General features: G+C 43.0%; 1 protein-coding gene and 1 long non-coding RNA gene across 4 annotated transcripts in view; one reads left to right on the top strand and one right to left on the bottom strand.

Annotated features, from left to right (window-relative positions):
- The window catches only part of KDM2A (lysine demethylase 2A), a 58,422-nt gene that overhangs the window by 12,142 nt on the left and 23,587 nt on the right, over window positions 1-22,693 (bottom strand). For all 3 annotated transcript variants that reach the window (XM_079973252.1, XM_079973250.1, XM_079973251.1), the window contains exons 5-17: window positions 21,115-21,193; window positions 18,945-18,991; window positions 18,453-18,631; window positions 15,049-15,155; window positions 14,429-14,522; window positions 11,330-11,483; window positions 10,739-10,854; window positions 8,830-8,956; window positions 7,932-8,329; window positions 2,638-2,721; window positions 1,877-2,143; window positions 1,463-1,594; window positions 1,282-1,371 (exon numbers count right to left, since the gene is read on the bottom strand). In XM_079973252.1, the coding sequence (XP_079829378.1) occupies window positions 1,282-1,371; window positions 1,463-1,594; window positions 1,877-2,143; window positions 2,638-2,721; window positions 7,932-8,329; window positions 8,830-8,956; window positions 10,739-10,854; window positions 11,330-11,483; window positions 14,429-14,522; window positions 15,049-15,155; window positions 18,453-18,631; window positions 18,945-18,991; window positions 21,115-21,193 (1,874 nt within the window). The remainder of the gene's footprint in view (window positions 1-1,281; window positions 1,372-1,462; window positions 1,595-1,876; window positions 2,144-2,637; window positions 2,722-7,931; window positions 8,330-8,829; window positions 8,957-10,738; window positions 10,855-11,329; window positions 11,484-14,428; window positions 14,523-15,048; window positions 15,156-18,452; window positions 18,632-18,944; window positions 18,992-21,114; window positions 21,194-22,693) is intronic.
- Window positions 4,776-7,234, top strand: LOC307215130. Its single transcript, XR_013838297.1, has 2 exons — window positions 4,776-5,743; window positions 7,041-7,234. It is a non-coding gene; the product is annotated as an uncharacterized lncRNA (long non-coding RNA).

The following is a 22,693-nucleotide window of genomic DNA, read 5'->3' as shown; positions in this document are numbered from 1 at the left end:
TGAAAGCTTGCAATTCTACAATTACTTAAAGTACGTATATAGGTAGCAGGTTGTCAGCTTATGGGTAGGCAAAAGGTCCCAACCTACATACAGTGAGTGTACTGGGCCCAGAAAATCCTATTGGGATTCCAGAGCACCTGCAAGTGAAGTTACTGGAAGTACAGTCTCTCTTCCCAGATGACTTGCTTGAAGGACATGCTGGGCCCATACCATTTGAATCCATTCATTTGGCTATAGTATGAGCTCTGTTCCAAACTGCCCTCACGTTAGCTACATTAAGGTTGAAGAAATTGGACTTTGTCACTTAGTGAAAGCTGAAGGGTTATGTAGATCTAATAAAATGTCACCAAGCTGCAGAATACAAGTGAGAACACTAGATGCACACATGCACCCAACTTTGAAGATAAGTAGCTGATGTGAGGAACAAGTCAATTGTTATACTAGACTTGAACCATGTAGTGTTTATTTGTATCCACATCTTAATTTGCCTATTCAAGAATGTGCTGTTAAATTCAATTTTCAAACAGATGTTAAGGGAAGGGTTCAGCCAATTTCTTCACTCTGCTAGGCTATGGCTTATTTAAAAGCATATCTCCATCACAAAACATGTAGGAGAAACATGCCCCTGACTGCCATGGTCCAAGTTCCCCAAGGCTGGAATGAAGTGCTGCAGAGCACTATTCTAACAGAATGCCAGATCGTAATAACTCCTGTGATGGCAATAAGAGATTACCAGTCCCTTGCCCCCACCCCTGCTTGCCTTCACTGGGATGCTCTTTGCTGGGGCAGCAGGCACAACTCTACGCAGGATCTTGCAATTGTATTTCTCCCAGGGCAGTCTTGTCAGTTTCTGCCATTGATAACATGTCCACTGCTTGGTTGATGGAAGTTGATTTTGCTGCCCTTCCAGGAACTGTTTCTCCAGCAGGATGTTACAGTTCATGTGCTGATGAGCTCTCTGTAGATGCCAAGAAGGTGGCGGTGGAAAAGCTGTAAAGTGGCTCCATCATGTAGTTAACATTGTATGGTGTCACCAGTGCTCATTTCCAGGTGGAACTCTTTTACTCAACAGAAGAGGCTCTCCTAGTGCTCACCTCACACTCGTGTGGCTCCTACTAAGCCTTCCCAAGTGCACAAAGATAAACACCCAGGATACCCAAAGAACCTTCTCTCCCCAATGCCTTAGGTACAGGCTAGGTGCAAACAGTGTGCCTCTTCATTACCCAAGAGTAGCATGCAACACAGAAGGCATGTGCCAATGTTTGAAAATCCATTTCTTACCTGGCCTTTCTCCGACTCATCTCCCTTGTAGCACTTCGGACACTCCCAGCAGTTGGGCAATTCATCGTTCAGTAGCCCTTCCCCATCCATCTGCAGAGGAAAAATACACAAAGGTGATTTCCAGCAAATGCATCTGTTCCTGACACTCCTGTATTGAGATGAGTCAAGTAAACCTTCTTACCTGTAGACAACCTGGGTGAACAATCTCATTGCAGATGCAGCACTCCATTAGCTTCTTCTCAAAGTCCTGCGAATCCTCATTCTTATCTACCTCCCCACAAAGTGAACATGTAACAGAGTGAGGCAGTCTGGGCTACAAAGCAAACGAAGAGTGAAACAGGAAGTTATATCACAGGCTTGTTTCTAAGCTTCAGGGGATGGTTATCCCACCTCCCCAACCCCATTTGCCTATATAGAATGCACTGAAGGACATTAACTACTTTCCAGTGCCAACCACATTTGTTCCCAAGGTTTTTCAATCAACCTCATTAGTTGCTCTTTTGCCTTTCGAGACGTACGACAGGTTTCATCCCCTACTGTTAGAACCTTCCACAGAGATAAGCAATTTTCCCACCCAATATACCACAGGACTCACCGCCAAGCACTGCCGTAGTACACAGGACTGCTTCATACGACCAGGCCCCCCAAACTTCTTCATATCCCTGCAGTAGTGGCACATGCCACATTCACCTTGCAAGCAGGCCTTGCATTTACGACATCGCACCCGCCTTCTGCGGGCACCAGACACTATAGGAGAGACTGTAGGTCTCACAGTTGCTGGCCGTGGCGCGGGTTTCATGGTGTGTGGCTTGGTGATAGGGATGGTAGGTAATCTTAACTTTGGCCGAGCCTGAAGCTTGAGCTGTCATTGGTGGGGGGGAAAAGACAGCAAGAAATTAGGAGGCTCATATAATCAACCAAGGAAATAATAATCTGTCAGAAGAGATCCAGATGACAGATGCATGAAGTTTAAAGTCAGGAATTTGGAACAGAAAAGATTGTGTATGGAAAGAATTAGGACTTTGATCTCAGAGGCACAATGTCTAAATAATGAACTTGTGTTTTATCATTAACCAATTCTGGATTTGGGCAATCACATCTCCTAGAAAGTGAAACCATGATCATGATCCTCCTGGTTTCTTTATCCTCATATTTATACTGCACTTCATTTTAATACCTGTGATTTGTGCCCAGACCTACTCTGCTACTGCCCTTATACCTTATACTGGTGTAAGGTTCTTTGGTTTAAATTATGAGGCTATTCTTGTCAACTGACAACACTTTCCAGGACAGAACTCCTGTTCCCTCCACCAAGTCTCCAAGCTATTTGAGTTAAGTCATGGATACATTATTTACCTTATCCCTCTTTGGCCACTGGACAATAGGAATTCCAGTAAGTGCCAGTTTGGGATCGCTGTTTGCGTACTCCTCCAGCAGCAGCTATAGCAGGGTTAAGAAAATAAAAATCAGTTTTTATACTTATATGGTATTTCAGAATAATTCAGTACATTTTCTTAGTAATCCTAACAACAATTCTGGAAGGCAGATCAGTGTTCTTGTCCCCATGTTACTGATGAGGGTCAAGAGATGTGGTTTGCCTAAGGATACCTAACAGAGATTAGATTTGACCAGAGACCCCTTGCCTCATGACTCACACACTTAAAGTCATTGTGTTAGGGAAAATAAAATGATGAAACATGATCAGAAATTAAGGTCTGGGTTAAGTGTGGTCTCTTCCACAATGTAGCAAAGCCCTCCACCCAACCAGTATGTCCATATTTATCCAAGAAGTTACACTTCTCAAAACAGCACAGAAACACAGTATTCTCAGCCATACTGTTTTCTATCTCACACATGGGCTAGATAATTTCTATGCCACCAACCAATGACCAGGTTCTAGCAAATGTGGTTGCCATCCTGAGACAGCATCTCCTCCCGCCTGGCTCTTTTAGCCTTGTTCCTGATTCTGTCGTCCACCTTACCCACCCACTCTTGAATGCCATTTCAGATGTGCTTTATTTACTTGAGGTTACTATGGTTACGTTGCTGGCATCCCCGTGTGCAGGGAGTGCAGTGTCTCTAGCTGCCAAGAGGCAAAGAACACTGCATGGGCTGGGCTCACTCTCCCTGGCACTTACCAGAGAAAGGGGATTCATATTCCCATCTGAAGCTGCCTATACAGGGAAGTTGCTTTCCAGTAGGACAGATTAATTTAAAGTCACCAAGATAGGTGTCCAATTCACAATAACAATTTAAAATGAAGTTTCCAACTGTCCAATTAATGGTTCCTAAATAAGCAATGTTAGTTGGTTGCTACAAACAATTAAAACATCTGTCTACAACTAAATAGAGCAAGTCTTCTTATTACCCAGGGAACACAGTCCAAAATACTTGGTCATGCAGCATAAATGCTTTTTCTGCTGCAAACTGTATCTGCTTAAAGAAATGCATTATGATAAAGAATGTTTGGCTCTCTACCAGCATGTAAGAACACCAAGCAAAAGCATTTAAGATTAAATGTCCAGAGCTTTCCATAATCAAGGAAATCAGCCAGAATGTTTAAAAATGTGGGGGGAAAGTCAGGCATTAATAAACTGGATCATTATTTTACATAGAACAGCACCTCAATTTAAGTAAAAGGGGGGGGGGAGAGAAAGCAACTCAATGTGTTTGACTCAGGATAGATGCTAATATAATACTTATCTACCTACTGAAAAGCAAGTCCACAAAATGCAGTGGGGTCTACTCTCAAGTAAATGGGTGTGGGATTGCAGTTTAAATGTTTGTTAAGTAATTGGATTTTCCAAAAAATAAAAAACTTAAATCCGGTTTAATTTAAAAAGAAGCACCATCAGTTTTTATCCACTCCGCTTTACAGCTGCTTCTCCACCCTTCAAGAGAAGGTTGTGGGTGGAAGGAAGTGGCTGTTCGGCTAGCCCAGCAGAATGTGCAGTCCCCAAGCCCCACCCTCTCCCTTACAGCGTCTACTTATGAGGAAAGGTCGGCATTTGAGGGCATGAAGACACATGCTTCACGGGGCAGAAGGGGAAACGCACTATATGCATCAGCCTGGGGCACTTTAGGGGTGGCTGCACAGACGTGCAAACTCCGGGGGTGGGAACACCCAGCTTCACCGACTCACGCGGATATTAGGAAAGAGTAGCCCCCACCCCGCCCCAAGAGTAAGAAGAAGTCTATCACTGATCCGAAGTAGAAAACGTGCCGTTCCCCAACACCCAAAGAATGCAAACCAACTTGGGAAGGGAAGACGCGGGCTCCTACCCTGTAACAACCGATAAAAGGGAGTCCCTGCATTCCAAGCTTGTGAACTCCTCCCATGGAAAGTACCCTTCAAACAAATGCAGAGAGGAACCGTGGGAGGGGAGTCCCGGGTGATCCTATCCTGCATGGATGTGGGAAGCAGCTCTCTCCCTCCCCCACCCGCCGGCGGAACCCTGCTGAAACCCCCCAGGTTCGTGTCTGCCTGACCTTGCGTGCTTCGTTCCACGGAAGGTGCCGAGAGTCTCGGAGGAAGTTTCCGAGTCCCTTTGTTTTCTATTCTGCCAAGTTGCAGGGCTTCGGTTTCGATCCTCCCCCCACTATGTAATTTTAACTCCAGCACAATCCTCCTCCTTCACACGAGCGGCTCAGGAAGCGCGATCCCAACTCCGCCAGCACCAGCGGCTGCCCGGCGCCAGCAGCATGTTCCTTCCAGAACCCTTCAGCGGAAGCTTCCTGCGCCCGCAAACAATGCTGCTGCGTCACCCACATGCAGTTCCCAGCAATGCTTTGCAACGGAAGATGGCAGAAGAGAAAGGAGACCGAGAAAACCAAGCCAGGAACAGGACGGCAAAGCCGTTCTGCTGCAGAGTTGGGAGGGGGCCGGGCCAAGCCGCTGGCTGCTTGCTGATTGGTCGATGCGGCAGCCGAGGCAGCCTCTCCCCCCCTCCCCCACCACTACTGCAATTGGAGAATCCGGGGCCAGCACCCGAGGGCTGGCTGGGGCAGACTTTATAGAGAACAGCACAGAAAGCTTTTCACCCGCCCGGTGCGCTGCAGCTACATCCCCGTTTTCCATGTCCCCCTACCTCGCTAAGCCCTCAGAAGCAACTGCCGCTTAACGACGATGCCCTCTCAACACCCACAATGACGTTTTAACTCCGAAGAAGGCATATGCCCAAGGTGTCCATGCCGTTCCTCAGAGAGGTGGAAATAGATACTTTGTTGCAACATATTAACCCCCTAGGTATTCAATCTATTTGAAATCTTAAGACCGCCTCCTCCAACCTAGACACCGCAACGTTCTATTTAAGCAAGACGTCTGAATTACCCTCTTCAATGCTGCAAGATCTCTCTCTAACACACACACACACAACATTTTTGTAGGTTTCAGAATTCAGCGTGTTAGCAAACTTGAGACGGCAACTAGCAACGATAAGCAGGTGCTAGACCAGTCAAACAGGTATTACTAGGAGAACTGGCATAACTGACTAGTTGAGTACTATCTGGTTATAACCTCCGCCTACACATTAAAAGCTGAAATAAAAGTAGTTAAGCTAGATGTCAAGTATTTGTATAGCTTCTACCACAAATGGTAGAATGATAGAGCAAATATGCACTAGGTTACAAGCTCTCTGGGTCTTAAAAGTGCCAGTCTCAGACATTAAAAGTGCTCACATTCACAGCTGCAATCTTCTGTGTATCACAGCTCCTAAATGGTACATCACCTTGCACCATGCCAATATGAAATATACATATATTCTTTGATATGCCTTTCCCCTCCATTTTATCCTTAAGGCCAGTTTGGAGCAGATTTCAGAGCCTACATAAATGAAATGTATGATAGGAATAGCTGTGGAACAGTGGAACAGACTCCCATGAGAGGTGACAGGCTCTCCTTTCTTAGAGGTTTTTAAGCAGAAGTTGGATGGATATCTGTTATATATGATCTAGTTGAGATTCCTGCATTGCACGGGGTTGAACTAGATGCCCTCAGGGGCCCTTCCCGCTGTACAATTTTATGATTCTGTGAATCTATAAAATGGTGTTCAAGTATATCTACATTCAGAATCAGAGTCCAGCTCCTGTGTAATTTGCTGGCAAGATACGAAGTTTATACATGTGTGCACTGCTTATATGTGATGATATTTGCATGTATTTATACTTTGGAATTAAGTACCCAAGTACAAAGGGTACCTTACCTACAAAGGGTAATGTATGAAGTGGCCCCAAGTCTCATAAGTATCAGTAATTGACTGAATTCAAGGGGACATCCTATAGAAGCTATGGAGAAGTGAAATGCCTGTACATAGTATTGCCAATGAAAATGTTCAACACTTTTCCTGCTCTAGTCTAGACATTGCTTTAGCAGGCTAGAGAATTGTCATAAATGCACAAGATCAAGAAAGCATTTTTTTTTTACAGTCAGGTCTCAATTTTCTTACTTCTGGTGGCATTTTGAAACAGGTGGATGGGTTTCTATAACAAAGCAAGCTGTAGCAAAGTGAACAGAAGTGAAACAGTGCTGCCATGTGAGCACACAAGCTATCTGTCCTAGGCTTTTTATGACCCCAGTCAAGTTTGAGTGCTCCCTTTTCATTGGAAACCTTGGGGTTAATCACCTTTTTTCTACAGACAGGTCAGACAACAGTGCATGTACTATAGTGAAACGAAAGGTGAATAAGTGACAGCTTTTATTCCCTCCAGGGAGGTAAGCAGCTCATGGTTCTACCATTTTTAGCCTTATCTATTTCTTCCAGCAAGTCTCCAATAAAGAGAAGCATTCAATCCTGATGCCTTTTGAGTTGGATAAAGCTGTTTTGCTAGCCCATTTGGCCAAGTAAGCCCATCTTTTCCTCAATGCTACCACACCTGATAGAGAAGCGCAAGGAGAAAGAAGAGTGTGTAAACAGACCAAAGGAAGAAGATACTTATTAAAAAATGAAGCTGTGGATATACTGCTTGCCTTCTGCTTTCTTGAAGAATAAACAAACCCTTGGACAGATAGTGATTACTACCACTTCTTCTGTCAAGTTCTTTTGTGCATACTTTTGGAAATTTTGATTTAGTGAGATGTTTATGCAAGTGTGTTAGGTGTGTGTACACCTTTCTGGTACCATGGAAACAAACAAGGTCAGGAACAAATCATAGCCAAAGAAGCCATAACAAGAGGGCCAAGTTTCAGGAGAGCTTTTCAGAGCCATTTTCAAAGCACCTCATTACCATTCAGGGATTCACACAGAGAAAGCGACAAGAGGCCATATAATTACACTGTTGATCAACGTGCACTGTTTCATATGGATAAAGCTTGGGAGGGCAAGTCTTTCTTCAATTCCCAATGGCATGAAACAACTTCGTATGGCCCAGGACCAGAAGTGAAGAACTAGCAAAAAATGTAATCCAGTTGATGACTGTGCTCACACACTACAGAGGTGGCAGAGCCCAACACACCCACAGAGCCATGCTAGATAACTTTACAATATTAACAGATGCATAAGCAGCTGATCAACTCTAATAGAGAAACTGGCCACAGCAACAAATCACTTAGGCTTGCACACGGCCCATGTAAACAAACATTGGTGGGTTGTCACAGGTGCTGGGGGAAAAGTGCTACACACAAAAATGAGATAACTCTTGACTTTACAACATACCTTAACATCTGCAATAAGGGCGTCCTCATCCTCTATGCCTGTGGGTACACACTTCTTGTGTAGGGGTAAAGACTCCAGCTTGTCTACAAGACAACGCAGACCTTCAAGCTCAAATTGGGTCAGATGCACCTTGTTGCCCTTATGAGGGCTGTTGCTATGAGTGTCCCAGGCTTGGCCATTGTGAGAGCCTCGACTGGACTCTGAGTCCATGGAGAGAGTTCTCTTGAGATCTGGCAAACTCCGGCAGCCTTTATTTAGTTCTTCATAGTCTAGATTAGCACCATTGGCTACAGGGCTAGTGAGGACCGACCGCCTAGTGACAGGGCGGCGTGATTCCTTTTCTGCTGCTGCATCATCTTCATCCACAGTGCCTGACTCCAAGCCGCATAACTCCATATCTGTATGTAAAGGGTAGAACAGTGATAATTGAGCAGATCTGCCTGTGGAACAGCTTTGGAGAGAATTAAGGTGTTTCAGTATTTGTACTATTCACTCAGCCACCACAGCGGCCTGGGGAAAATGGAGTACAGCTCCCTAGCTGTTGTGCACACACTCTTGGCAAGAGTGAGCATGCAAGTGTATCAGCCAATACCCTGCTGCGTTTCAAAGTTGGTAAAATACAGCACACAGCAGCTGTGACCCATTTGCCACTTGCCTATCAATGGGGAACACAAACCACTACAAATTGTAGAAATATGTAATCTGTATTCTGGCATATTCCACCAATCTTGGAGAAAACACTTAATTAAGAGGTTACTTTTGCTGAAGTCAGAAGGCATCAAAACAAGTGATTCTTTTTATTCTAATGTCAACCCAGATTAGAGTTTAGCTTGGAAACAAAGTGTTTTTAGAAATTCACAGAAGAATGACAGCCAAATAACAGGGAAATAACTCTTACCCATGCTGAGTGACTCTTTCTGAAAGTCCTTGGTTAGGTGGGAACGGTTGGTGATGCAGAAGACATAGCGTTCTAGTACGTACCAGCACATTTCATAATAAAAGGGATAGCGAAATTTATTTGGAACCTGTCACAATGTGTAAGAAGTGAGAAGGCTGAGTCTAGAAAATGCTACCAGTTGCACACCCTTGTAAACCATCCCATTACCATTCACTCCCTTTTAGGGAAATAAAAATACTACTTCTCCCCTCTCAATAATGAAGTTCATGAGTTAGTTTATTATTTACTGCTGAGCGAAGCACCCCCATTCCAACCAGAAAAGCTAATCAATTTCTCAAAGTTGCCAACCTTCAATTAAGTTATCTGTTTATGTTGCCTCTCTATCATCTGCCACGGATTGCTTCGGCTTCCTCAGATGCCTGACAGAGAAATATGTTCTCTCCTGATTGTCCAAACTGCTGCTGGCTACAAGGCTTACTATAGCTTTATGAGCTGATCTTGCAAGCACCATAGCCTGATACTCCATAGCTGCATGGCAATGAACAGTGGCAAAAGCAGCTGTAGAAACCTGCTGATTTGGTGAGTGATGATTGGACTCAAACACCAGAGACTAACTGTGGGGCACTCAAATGCCAGAAACACAAAAGGTGGAATATGGTGGAATTTTCAGCCTATTGCATTGGTGATACAACCAACAAATCAAGGTGGGGGGTCTCTGTAGGCCACAAAAAACTTTACAGGGGCAATATGTGGTCCATGGGCTGATTATCCCTGCTATAGACACTCATTTAGATCTTCCCTTCCCTTCTACAAACAGAAGAGCCTTTATTTATTCTTTATTTACCAAAATGTATATACTGCTTGATTGCAGTTAAACTTCTCAGTGGTTTGCAAGAAATATTAAAATTATCAATAAAAACAGCCAAAACATTTAAAATTAACAGTAAAATAAAAGAGGTTTAAACATGTCCACATCTACATGTTTGGATAAAAGGTAAAGGTACCCCTGCCCGTACGGGCCAGTCTTGACAGACTCTAGGGTTGTGTGCTCATCTCACTCTAGAGGCCGGGAGCCAGCACTGTCCGCAGACACTTCCGGGTCACGTGGCCAGCGTGACGAAGCTGTTCCGGCGAACCAGCACCAGAGCAGCACATGGAATGCCGTTTACCTTCCCGCTATAAAGCGGTACCTATTTATCTACTTGCACTTAAGGGTGTTTTCGAACTGCTAGGTGGGCAGGAGCTGGGACCGAACGACGGGAGCTCACCCCGCCGCGGGGATTCGAACCGCCGACCATGTGATCGGCAAGTCCTAGGCGCTGAGCTTTTACCCACAGCGCCACCTGCGTCCCACGTGTCTGGATAGGCTTTCCTAAACAATTTCCTTAAAGCAGGCACCGACAAGAGTACAGTGAAGCCCCCACCTGATGTCAAAAGGCACGGAATTCCAAAGTGTCGATGCCACCACACTAAAAGATAGAATTCTTACAACTGTGGAACAAATATTATGTGCCACCTGTAACAGTACCAGCTCAGACCCTGCTCTTTCTGTTGGTGAGAGCATCCCATAAATGGAACTCTGCTTGCAGGACACTCTGCCAGTGAAAGGAGATTCAGGATCCAAGCCTATATATGTTGTCAAAAATCTTTCCTCACCAAGGCTCCTAAGAAAATTTAGCAGTCATGGAATTACAAAGATGGGTCCTCTTATGGATTGAGCAAGATAGCAGCGTCAGAATAAACTGCCAGTTTTCACAGCAGAGGGAGAAAAATACTGCATATGCTCCCCAGAGATAAAAATTGCCTATTTCATTTACCAGTGAGCAAAGAAAATTCTGCGGGGAGCTAGTAGTATTGCTACTGAAATTCCTATGTTATCCAGGTTTGAAAACTTTTGGAAACCGCTTACCCGTGTGCGGTCTTCAATGCTGTAGATCCGCAGCTGCATAGGGATGTTGAAGCTGTGCAGAAAGTTACCCCCAAAGACCAGGGTGTCCATAGGAGTGTACACTGCATGGATCCAACCTGATAGCAAAAAGCCCATAGGTTAATATTTTCTGGTGTTGCATAATGGAGAACCTTGTGCTACTAAAGCTGATTTCTGTATTATCCTAAGAGTTGTGCTTTTTGAAAAACAGGCCTGCTCTTAATCTCAGCTCCTGCTACTAAAAGCTACAAGATTCTTCCTCTTTTTCAGCAATGCATGCCATCTTATTTTCAAAGGAAGAATAAAAAAGGAATCGATTCCAATTGACTTGGAAAAGGGAATACTGTTTTTGGGGTCTCTGATCTACTGTTTATTCTTCTAAAGTCCTCTCCCATACATAAGATTTGCCCATGTAGCTGACAGCCTCATTGGGTCTAAGGAGCAACAATAGTTAAAGCTCAAGACCACATGGCTAACAAACAAACTGCAAGAAATAACTCTTCTAATGCTTCAATTGACACATTTATTTTTGGCAACAGAAAATTAGTTTAAGCTCTGTTCACATTACCCTACCTGAGGGTATGACAAAGGTATAGCCTTGTTTGAGCTCAATACGCTGACAATTTGACACCCTGTCACCAAGAAAGATATCCCCTTGTTTTCCCGACAGCAGCCAGTTTTCATACAACTCCAGGTTCTGGGGAGTGGGTGGAATTAACCAAAAGACCTACAAGTGGAAAAAGATAGATTTAACAAACCTTCTCTTTTGAAAACCTACTGTTTGCTGAGATCCATTTGTTGCTTTGTTATATGAGCCAGACTTAAAAGAAACTCAAGAGCAGTGCTATATAAACCATGCAACAATTGGCCGACAAAGCCCACCTTCCCAAATAAAAGCACTTCACGCTTTACTCAGTAGCTTAGGTACACTGGTGCTTACTCTGATAAATACATCAATTGTGATGGGGGAAATTCAGCACTATCTGGCGTATATCCAAACATGCAGTGGAGGCTAACCATGGATCCTTGATTTTAAGTTCAGTTCTTGGCAGGGGTGGGAAATGGGGGAAAGTATGGGTCACTCCTTGAGACTGCAGCAAATGTTGCTGGAGCAACATGGACAAAAATAACTGAAGAGGTATATTAAAACTACTTGTCCCAGAGTTGTTTCATCCTACCTTTCATCTGTGCCTTGTTGTATGCTGATTACTCTACCTAAAAACCTTTCCTCCCTAATTTTTCAGCACTCTTTCTCCAAGTAGTAGATCCTTAAGGTTAGGTTTTTGGCAAAATCTTTCAGCACTATCTGTCTTGTATGTACCACAGACTAACCTCCCCCTACATCTCTACTCTATAGCGCAGAACACATCATTTATTTTCTATATGTGCCTTCCTTGCTGCGAATGCGAATGGTTTAATGGCCAGCAGTATTCATTACCGTAAGAGGCAGCCTCAATATTTTGCATTATGTGGAAATTGCTTTTCATGTGTTTAGTACGCCTGGATTGAGTGGTTAGTATTAACACACAAACTAGAATGAAACTTCAATTGCACAAACAGTGCACAGCCAACACTGCTCAGAAAAATGAGAGTCATTGCAGCAATAAGATGTGCCAAGAGCAGGCAGTACACAAATCAGAAGGTTAAAAACCCCAAATCATAATGAAGGCTGTGAGTTGGTGAATCTTTATGGCTTGCATTTTGTAGCAGTAACCACACTATGCTTTCATTATTAAATGAATAGAACAGGAAGTTGCAATTACAATTCAGAATCAAGTAATTTATTTTCATGCCTACAGAGACAATTTCTACTTCAGGATTCAAGAGTTCTAAGAAATCACCTGCCTTTTGTACTTATTTCCACCAAAGCAAAGGTTTGTTTATATAAAGTGAATGAGGAATATTTAGTAGTCACACTTACAGAATTAGAATTATTGGAGAGCTCAGTGTTGTAGTTTTCCTCAAATTTCTTTAAAAGGTAGGAAGTTGTATGTACACAAACACTAACCACTCAAGTACACAGCACATGCCCTACTGAATATTATGAGATATAAGGTACCTAAACCACTTTGTTGTTTCTAAAAGTAATCCGTATGTGTAATCCTCAGCAATGCCTCAGTTTGTGAGAGAGACCAGATTAAGCTACTGATAATTTGTCTCTATGCCTTATTTGCAACAAAAACTAAGGAATACTTCTCTAAACTGGTAAAGCTAGAGAAACAAGTACCTGTTGTCTACAAAGAAGCAGAGGTGCCAAAAATTGTATTTCTGACTACGGGGAGAAAAGGGTGGGTGGGTGGAAACAAAAGTTTGGATAACATGGATTGTCTAGAAATGTGTGTTTAAATGTTCACAGCTTTTGAATGTTTTCACAGACAAGCTTGTAATACTCTCTCTCTCTCTCTGTGTGTGTGTGTGTGTGTCCATGTACACACACGTTAATTAATTCTTCATACAAGGCTGGATGGAAGGCCTGTAACCACTAATGGAAGAGAAATAGGAAGAAAAGACTATATGGACTAGGAATCTTGCAAGCTCTCCTTCCCCTTCAAGATCCCTAAATTTGCTCTAAGGGTTTGGAAACCTCTAGAGCAGATTGGAGGGTACACAAGGAGATGAAAGGGAGAGGAAGTTCAGATGCCTACACAGCAATTGTTACGTGCATGCAGTGATTTAGTTGGACACAACCTCCCAAATTTTAAAGCATACCAACGAATACAGTGAGCTCTTATATTTTCAGTGTTACAGTGGTGCCCCGCAAGACGAATGCCTCGCAAGATGGAAAACTCGCTAGACGAAAGAGTTTTCCGTTTTGGAGGTGCTTCGCAAAACGAATTTCCCATGGGCTCGCTTCGCAAGACGAAAATGTCTTGTGAGTTCCTGCGGGGTGTTTTTCCTCCCCCCCTTTTTTCTAAGCCGCTAAGCCGCTTATCCGCTTAGCCGATAAGCTGCTAAAAGCCGCTAAACCGCTAATCGCGCTAATCTGCTAAGCCGTCAATGGGCTTGCTTCGCAAGACGAAAAAACCGCTAGACGAAGAGACTCGCGGAACGGATTCTTTTCGTCTTGCGAGGCACCACTGTATTTTTTTAAAAAAGATTGGATGTTATTTGATTCAAGTATGTATATCCTGCTTTTCCAGTATAATGTTTTCAAGTTTGTTTAGCAGCGCAAATGATTTAATATACATCTGTTTCACTAATCACTCATACATCTCCCTTTCAATTTGCTCATGTTCCGTTAGTTACACACTGTATCCACCTGGGAATCTTATTCAACAGTACATTAAGCTTAGTTGTCCTGATTCTAAAGCACAGTGACCAAACAAAAGCTAATGAGCTGCATGTGGCTCCCAGGGTGGTTCAAGAATGTGAAGCAATTAATGATACAGCAGCTCCTCAGTGGGCAAGTGTTCTAGAAGCACAACAGAACCTTTCCCATGTCTCCTTCACCCTCCCTGCCCTTCCTTTTTTTTTTAGTCAGAAGCCAGACTGAGGGATTTCTGAACAAAGCAGACACAGCTTCATGATTCACAGGGTCCAGTGTTTTGGGATACCTCAGCAGGCAAATGAGAAATGGAATTCCAATTTTACTCAGTTAAGCATTTAAAAAATATATCCTTCTGCACAATCTCCCACACAAAACAGAGCAACTTGCTGGGATTGTCACAATACCTTCCCCCCTCTGTGGATGTGATACCACACTGAAGTGCCACCGAAGTCTACATGGAAGTCTGTATAGCAGCCCTTGACACTCATCAGACAGTACCTGAAATGAAATCAGCAATATGAAACTGCAACTCAAGTCCAATCAATCTTGCATTTCTATGCAGATGGAATAAATGCTTGGTATTAGAGTGCTTGCTGACAGTATTTTATGGGTGACTGGCACTTTGAATCAAAGCACTAATCACCCAGAATTTACACATTCAGGATGCTGACCCCCATGCCAATTGCTGTTGATCTAAATGACCACCATGGGGCACAGCTACTATTGCATCAGAACAGGGGCAACAGGAACTACATCCCAACAATGTTGTAACAGGAACCACCTCCACTTCATTTTTGCAATTCCTGATATTTTCAATCAAATAAAGATAACCCTTTGACAATATAGTGTGCAAGGCTGTTCTGTATCACTGTCATGTTAGGAAAAACAACCTTTAGGTTTCTGGCTTGGATGACTGAAAACAGAGTTTGGGCATTATATTAAGGAGAGGCAGCTTTAGCAGAGACCTCATTCTGAAATCTCACCCTAGTAGAAAAGGTTACACACAACATCTGAAACTACTTACTTCTGCACCTTGGGATACTGCATATCCAGAATAGCATTTGTTGATTCTGTCTGACTTTCCTTCAGATGCCTTGGCCACATATTATCAACCCAATCAATCAAATCCACCTGAAACCATACAGGTATTAGAGCAAAGTTTAGACAGCAGAAATACTAGGGGGCATCATTGCTACAGAACATAATTGCTAATGGTAGCCAAAATAACTTAATGAACTGAATATAAAATGCTATACTTACTTTGAGGTACATTATCAGAAATACTTACCTCATACTCTCTAGCTACAAATACAGTATTGTACTATGAACTCCATAAACTCCATATAGTTTGCATTCCTGAAGTATCAGATATGAAATGAGTACTCAGCTTATTAATGTCTCAATTAATTATGCAACCATGGCCCTGATTCTGTAATAGCTTTCCATAGCAAAGTTGTTACTGACAGAAATTTCCAGTTGGATGACCAAGATGACAGCTTGGAATGAAGAAAATTGAGTAGACATCATGTGCTGGTCAACGTAAGTCTGTGAAAGCCATTTCCCAAAGTGGCTGCCAGCCATCCTCCAGCAATCTTTCTCTCATGAATTATGACATCTACATCCATAAAATTTGTCAAGCTACATGTTTTGAGATGTCTCAGTTCTTCACAAGTTATATGTACATTAGTTTTATTATATTATAATGCCAATAGTAGAGGGGAAAGCAAGAATAAAGAATTAGGATTGTGCATCTCAAAATAAGTGTTGGGCCAACACAAATTATATGCCAACATCTCCAAATGAAGGTTCTCTACAAGATGACAATTGGAGGAGTGTAGTTCAGTGGTAGAGCATCTGCTTGGCATACAGAAGGTGCCATGTTCTATATCTGCCAGGTATGGCTAGGAGAGTTCCCTCTCTCAAACCTTGAAGAACTGTTGTCAGTCAGCGTAGCAAATACCAAGCATGACAAGGTCTGACTTTGTATAAGACAACTTTCTATGTTCCTACGTTATAGTGGACACTCTCCTGGAGGTAAGGATACATCATGCTAATTGATCATCTTATTGTGGAGGAACAGGCTGACCAGGGATGCATCACCAACACCTGGGTGGGCCAGATTTGACTCAGCTTTGCCCACCTGGGTACTTGGGGCAACATCAGCCCAGGCAGGTGTAGTGGGTGGGGAGCTGTTGCTGTAGTCCACAGGAATTCACTTACCACTACTGGGAAAGCCTTCTTTCTTGGAGTGGGACTGGAGGGCCTGCAATCTGGTGTTGGGCCAAAGGCTAGGGATGCTGCTCATCAGCCTCCGTAGCTGAGCTGGCCAATGGTGTCTTGGGCGTGATGTTGGAGGAACCCACAACTGTGGTTTTGGGTGACTTCAACATTCATGCTGAGGATGCCTCAAGTCTTGCTTGGGAGTGCATGGCCTTCATGGCAACCATGGGCCTGTCTCAAATGATCAACGGTGCAATACACAGAGAAGGACATACCCTTGATTTAGTCTTTGCTTCATGCTGAGCGGGGTGGTCTGGAAAAGGGGGTGGGGCATGTCATTCTCAGACCACTTCCTGGTGAGATTTGGACTTGCAGCAATGATTCTCCCCTGCAAGGGTGGGGGACCAGTTAGGGTGATCTGCCCCCTGATACTAATGGAATCTGTTGAATTCCTCACTGCTTTGGGGGTTTTCCAGTGGGTAAAGTGCGTGACCCTGTTTATGTCCTAGTTTCACTAGGAAACTGAGACTCGTACAGCCATTGACACAATTACTCTGGTGCTGTGGAGTCTGTTTTGCTCCTTGATATACTAAGGAGCTGCAGATGATGAAATGGACTGGGCAAGGACTGGAGTGTAAGTGACATAAATCTCGCTTTGGAGGGCTCCTAACTGGTTTACCATGTGGTTTGGGCTCCATGTGTTTGGGCTCCTAACTGGTCTACCATGAGGCAGTGAGGGCAGCAAAGACATCCTACTCCACTGCCTCAGAGTTGTTCCGTGTGGTCTGGAGGCTACTTACTTCTGAACAGAGAGTACACCTCTGGAGTACATGGTGTCTAGCTATAACTGGATGGCTGAACACTTTGAGGATAAAGTCACTTGACTCCGTAGCAATTTAGATGCCTACTGAGATGTCCAATGTAATGTCTAGCCAGTCTTTTGGTATCAGGTCTAGTAAATGCAGGTCTAGTAAATGCAGTCAGAGGATGTGGACAGGATACTTGCAGTGATGTGCTGATCACATGCTCATTAGCTCCTTGTCCATCTTGGCTTATTAAAGCTAGCCGAGTTGGGGTGACTGAATGGGTCAGAGGTGTGGTAAATGCGTCTTTGAATGATGGAGTGGTGCTGCAAGAGTATGGCTTGTGGCCATTTTGTAAAACGGCTTCTGCAGATTTATTTCTACTTGTGTACGATGTCTATCCAATGTTTCATTCCAAGAAGTATTCTATGTCACCCAAGTTGCAATTGCCATCAGCAATAACTTTCCTATGGAAGTTTATTACAAAATCTAGACTACAACCATGACTAGAAGATGGAATCATGGTGAATGGCCTTGCATCTAAGTAGTTATTCAGGAATGAAAAAGTTCTGCTCCAGCTGCCCTTAATGTTTACATGTTTGTAAGAATCCATACCATTCTAAAAATAATAAGCCATTTCCCTCACATTTGCTAACTGCATAACTATGACTTACTCAAGGAGCTTGGTTTGCTCTCCCTTCTTCACATCACAAAACCTGCAACATTTATATTCAATTAGGGCAGCTAGCTGAGATACTGCTAAACACTAATTTGTATTTAGATGTGTAAGCCCTTGCAAGAACCTGTGCACTGACAGCATGCAGCTTTAAAATGTTCAAAATGACTATGCAGAACTACATTAGCCAATGTATACAGAAGTTTGCTACTGAGCTAATGAAGGGACAAGATTCAAGTAATTAAGGCTTGGCTAGAAATTAGCCAGCACTACTTGAATTCTTCTCACAAAATTAACACTACTATAAAGTATCATCCTTAAAGTTAACTTACGCTGCCACATAGATGATTCATACTACACAAATTTAACTTCACTCACCACTGTAAACAGCATCTTTATTTCTCATTAGCACTAATGATTTTATTGAAAGTATGTGTTACATCTTGGATTCCTCTCTTACATTGATGGCTATTGGTAAATATGAGAATCTAAGTCACCCTATATGATTATGAGTATTTGAAGTGTAGTGTTACAGGTACATTTAGTTAGGAACCAGAAGGTATCTGTAAAAACTAATTGGCATCAATCAGCTGACTGGAATTTACCCAAATGGATGTGAAATAATTCCGTTCTTCAAACAATTCAAATTAAAACTTATGAAGCCCCATAGCTATTCAAATGAAATGGAAAAAGCAGGGAAATGTTGGCAGGGCAAGGGTCTCTGCTTACTGTATTTGGCCTCTGCACCAGGTTCTCGAGCCGTGTGTGGCTGAATTCCAGGCTGATGACATTATACAGCTTCTCTCGCTCCTCCTCTCGAGTTTCATAATAGCGTGCCCACTGTGCCATGGTCATCTCAATATCCCTTTGTGTGTTTACATCCATGACGTCCACCATCCTTCGACTCCCTATCAGGACACAGAAATATGTGGCTACTTGGGCTAGAAATTGTAGTAGGAAAGGTGGGAGGGACACCAGAGTATAGAAAACAGATTAAAGAATGTATGGGAGGACAGGGTATAGGTTATCCGCTCAAAGCCCCCTGATTTACTTTTGAGGGGTGCCTTGAAGAAGTTTCAGCTATTTCCCCACAAAGTCAAGGTTTTTTTAATAAAAAAAAATTATGTAACGAAAACCAAATTCCATGTCAGATTTCAGATTGTTCATATGTTACACACAGCTGATACTCTGAGCTCCTAAAAAACAGGAGTGCATAATTACCTACGTAGAGTCGTACATCATTCACACTGAAGTCTGGATCTGGCATCCTGTAAAATGAAAAAAAAAATTAATGCAATAATCACCCAATAGCCTTTCACCATGCAATTTTATCCTGGGCACTTCAGACACGAACTACAAAAACTTCATAGGTTTGCTTCAGCCTTCAAAGAGTAAATGTGGAAACATACAAATCCTGTGCTCCCATCTTTGTTTGCTGTCACTGCAAGTGTGGCTCACTTTCTAAAGGGCAATAATTCTCAAGCAGACAGATGGGAGAGAGCACTATACTTACTGCCTAACATGGTCTTAGCCAGTTCTAGGGCTTCTTTTCTCCAACTATAGGTGCATCTGTTTCGGTACTGCTCTAAACTGAAAAAAAAATGTGCCAGCTGTAGTCCTGTCCTCAATCTGTCCACTGGCTAGCAACCTACAGATTAGACTACTGGAACGCACTGCACAAGGGCTGGACCTCTGGCTGGGAACAGTTGGTGGGAACATCTCTCACAGGTGATTAAACATCTTTGCTGGATATTGGTCCATTTCCAAGCAGAATTTAGAGTACTAGAACATACCTTTAAAGCCCCACATGGGTTAGTTCCCTAGATACACATACCTTCACATAACCCTGCCCCAGAACTGCTGCCTGGCTCTCCTAAAGAGAGGCAAGGTGAGTGGTATCTGAGAGGACCTTCTCAGTTGTGGCACCCAAGCTGTGCAATTATCACCAAGTAGGTTTGCCTGGTGCGTATTTTGCTGCTGTTCAGACACCAGAACTTTTTATTTTCCCCAGGCTTTTCTGCCATCTTTACTCAGTGTTTTATCTGCACTTTCCCCACACTATTGTGTGCATTTTATTGTTTTAACTCATTGTAGTTAGCCGCTGTAGTAAGTAGCAGTAATATTTTATATTGGACAGCAGTGTGTATATATGTAATTGAAAAACACCTTTGCAAATGGAAAATTGCTGCAGCCAAGCCAGCATCAGTGCAAGGCAGGCTGGCATCTTTGTACCAATTACTTGTGCCAGATTATCTTGGGAGGAAAATGAAGCAAGGAAGGTGCTTGTGGTTCTTGGTATGACATAACTGGGTTCCTGAGCCCCACAGGGGTGCCGCAGAAAGAATGTAGCTGGTCAAGGGAGCCATGGACCGAAAAAGGTTGAAAACCTCCGGCTTAGGTCCTTATGGAAGGTACAACTTCAGAAGACTCACTACACACATGCTGCGAGTCAAGGACCTTGCTGCACTATCTTTCAGTGAGTCAGAAGATTATTACTGTAGTGGGGATTAAACAAGGATGAAAATGTCAGCAAACAGGACTGGATACAATATGACTGCAGCTTCTGAGATTCAATATTTAACCCACTGGCTGGGATGGAATCCTGAATTTGAATTGGAAGCTTCTGTACAGCTATATAGGAGACACATTCTGGGAAATTTGCTGCATACTGAGGTCAAGCTCTGCACAGAAGGGACTGCTCTAAGGTAGGCTGGTACCCCACTGCTTTTTGCAGTGCTGGTCGTGCTGGCTTCTTCCCTCTCACTTTCCTCCTCCCTGCCTTCTCATACATTTTTAAATTTTATTTTTCTTTGCTGCTGCATTTGCAGTGCCAGCAGTTTCTCCACCCCCTTCCTATCTTGTTCAGAAGAAGAGCTGTGGGGGGGTTTTTTTTTGGGGGGGAGGGGGCTTTTTCAGAGTGAGGCCTTCTGAGCAAGATTGCCAGGAGACTACTTGAGTTCAGTTTGTGTTGTCATCTAGAAAGACAGTTTTAAACTTAGGTTTTGATTTTTGTTCTAAAGTTACAAGCAACTTTACATTTCCCCCCAAATTTTAAAACAGCCACTGCCGCCAGCTGATGTAGGTGTCAGGCATTCTTCTGGCCACAACACCCAGAAGGCCTCACACCTTCATCCTTTCTCAGAGCAAGGCAAGGCAGGGAAGATGTGGCAGAAGAGGTGGTAAAGAGCCATGCTGGGTTGGCAGCTGGCTGCCCAAGCCAATAATTAATTAAATAAGGGGCCTGTGAGATGCCAATTAGCTATCCCTTGTGCCCACTGCCTGAGGCAATTGTCCCATTATACCTCATCATTTCACCAGTCCCGATTAGGGTTACTTTACTAGCATCAGTGAACAACTTAACTAATGGCAAACACTTTGCATCAACACTCACTTTATTCCAAGTCCATCACAATTTTTGAAGATCAATGGATCTCTTAAGCCACCACGCTGAATATATTCCACATTGAAGTCTGTCGGAAGGAGAGAAGACAACATTCGTTAAGAGAGGCTAGCAGCTGACAAGAAGGTACCAGGGAAAAGCTGTATTTTAAAAGGGGAGACAAAGTATAAAGGATGCTAGTGACACTGTCCAGAGCAATAGATTATTCACTTGCAACCACATGACCCTTAATTTGGCAGACATCTATGAATATTCAGATTCATGCATACATATATAATACTGGTTAATCAAAGGGTTGAGATTGACACAAAAACCTTTATGTTGATTCTCCGCCCAAATTATCCACTCTAGCTTTCAGATGGTCTTATGCAAGGATTTCGGCCAATTGCTACTTCAAAGTTGAAAGGCAAAACAGTATTCCAATCCTTCTCTATTCCCTTGCTCATTCACTTAAAGACATTTCAATCAGCTGCATTCCAAAGTGGTACACTTCCAAGGAGCAGATTCAGAACTATTCCAAATCTTGGCTCCTATCTACAGCTGAGGAAATGACCAATTAAAACAAAAAACATTTCCATACAGAATTTCCCACAGTAATGCAAGTCATTAAGTGATAGCTGATGCTATTTTTCAAGGACAACATTGTCCAGCAGGTGCCTCAAGAAGGGACAACAAAGGAGATGCACAAGTAGTAAAAATGCAAAATTAGGTGCAATGAATTCTCTCAGAGTTAAGTCCACTTGAGTTCAGAAAGGGACGTTTCTAGTTCTAAAAAGCTTTTCCTTCTATATGCTACCCTTCCCTTCTACATTCACAACAGCAGTATTCACTATGCAGCCCATTCACAGGTAACCTACTGAACAGAAAAAGTTTAAAACACTCACATGAATCAAATGTTCCTCAACCCCAGGGGAATCCACCTTGTATGCAGAACTGTCTTGTCTGTGGGTGGCCCCATTTTGCTGTCTGGCTGATAGAGGTCCCATGACTAAGCCCAATATTAGAAAGGATCACAATGGGTCCGTCACAGAAAGATGCATAAAAAATGGTATCACTGCCTTTGGCTGGCTACAGTTCCTTGAGAAAATAACATCTGTACCCTACACTGCACTGGTGGGCACAATGTCAATTAGGATCACAAGGTATACTACTGACAGACCTCTAGGAGACCACCAGCTTCCTGCTCCCAGAATCTATAGCTTTTCATTTAGATGATAAATAGCTAGCAGATTTTCCCCAAGCCGCCTTATTAATATCACATAATAATCAGGATCACCATTTAGTATGGATAGTGCGTTTCAGAAGTACCTATATTTCTGGTTACTGTGAGAATAAGTGACCACAATAAATGTTTCTTAAAGGGCACTGTCTTTTTACAATATAATATTGAATATATATATATATATATATATATATATAAGATTTTGCCTGTGGCTGACATGACTGTGGCTCCTGTTTCCTACCTGGAACCCTAAAAATTGTGATTTATTTCACAAGGCACTCTTATATTTCAAATAATGAAATGCAACTACAATAAAAGTTCTTAAAATGCAATTTTGTAATTGTTCTT

This window comes from Podarcis cretensis, assembly GCF_951804945.1.
Source record: "Podarcis cretensis genome assembly, chromosome: 1".
Lineage (NCBI taxonomy): Eukaryota > Metazoa > Chordata > Lepidosauria > Squamata > Lacertidae > Podarcis > Podarcis cretensis.
The sequence above is the reverse complement of the archived record's forward strand: the minus strand, read 5'-3'. Positions and strand labels throughout refer to the sequence as shown.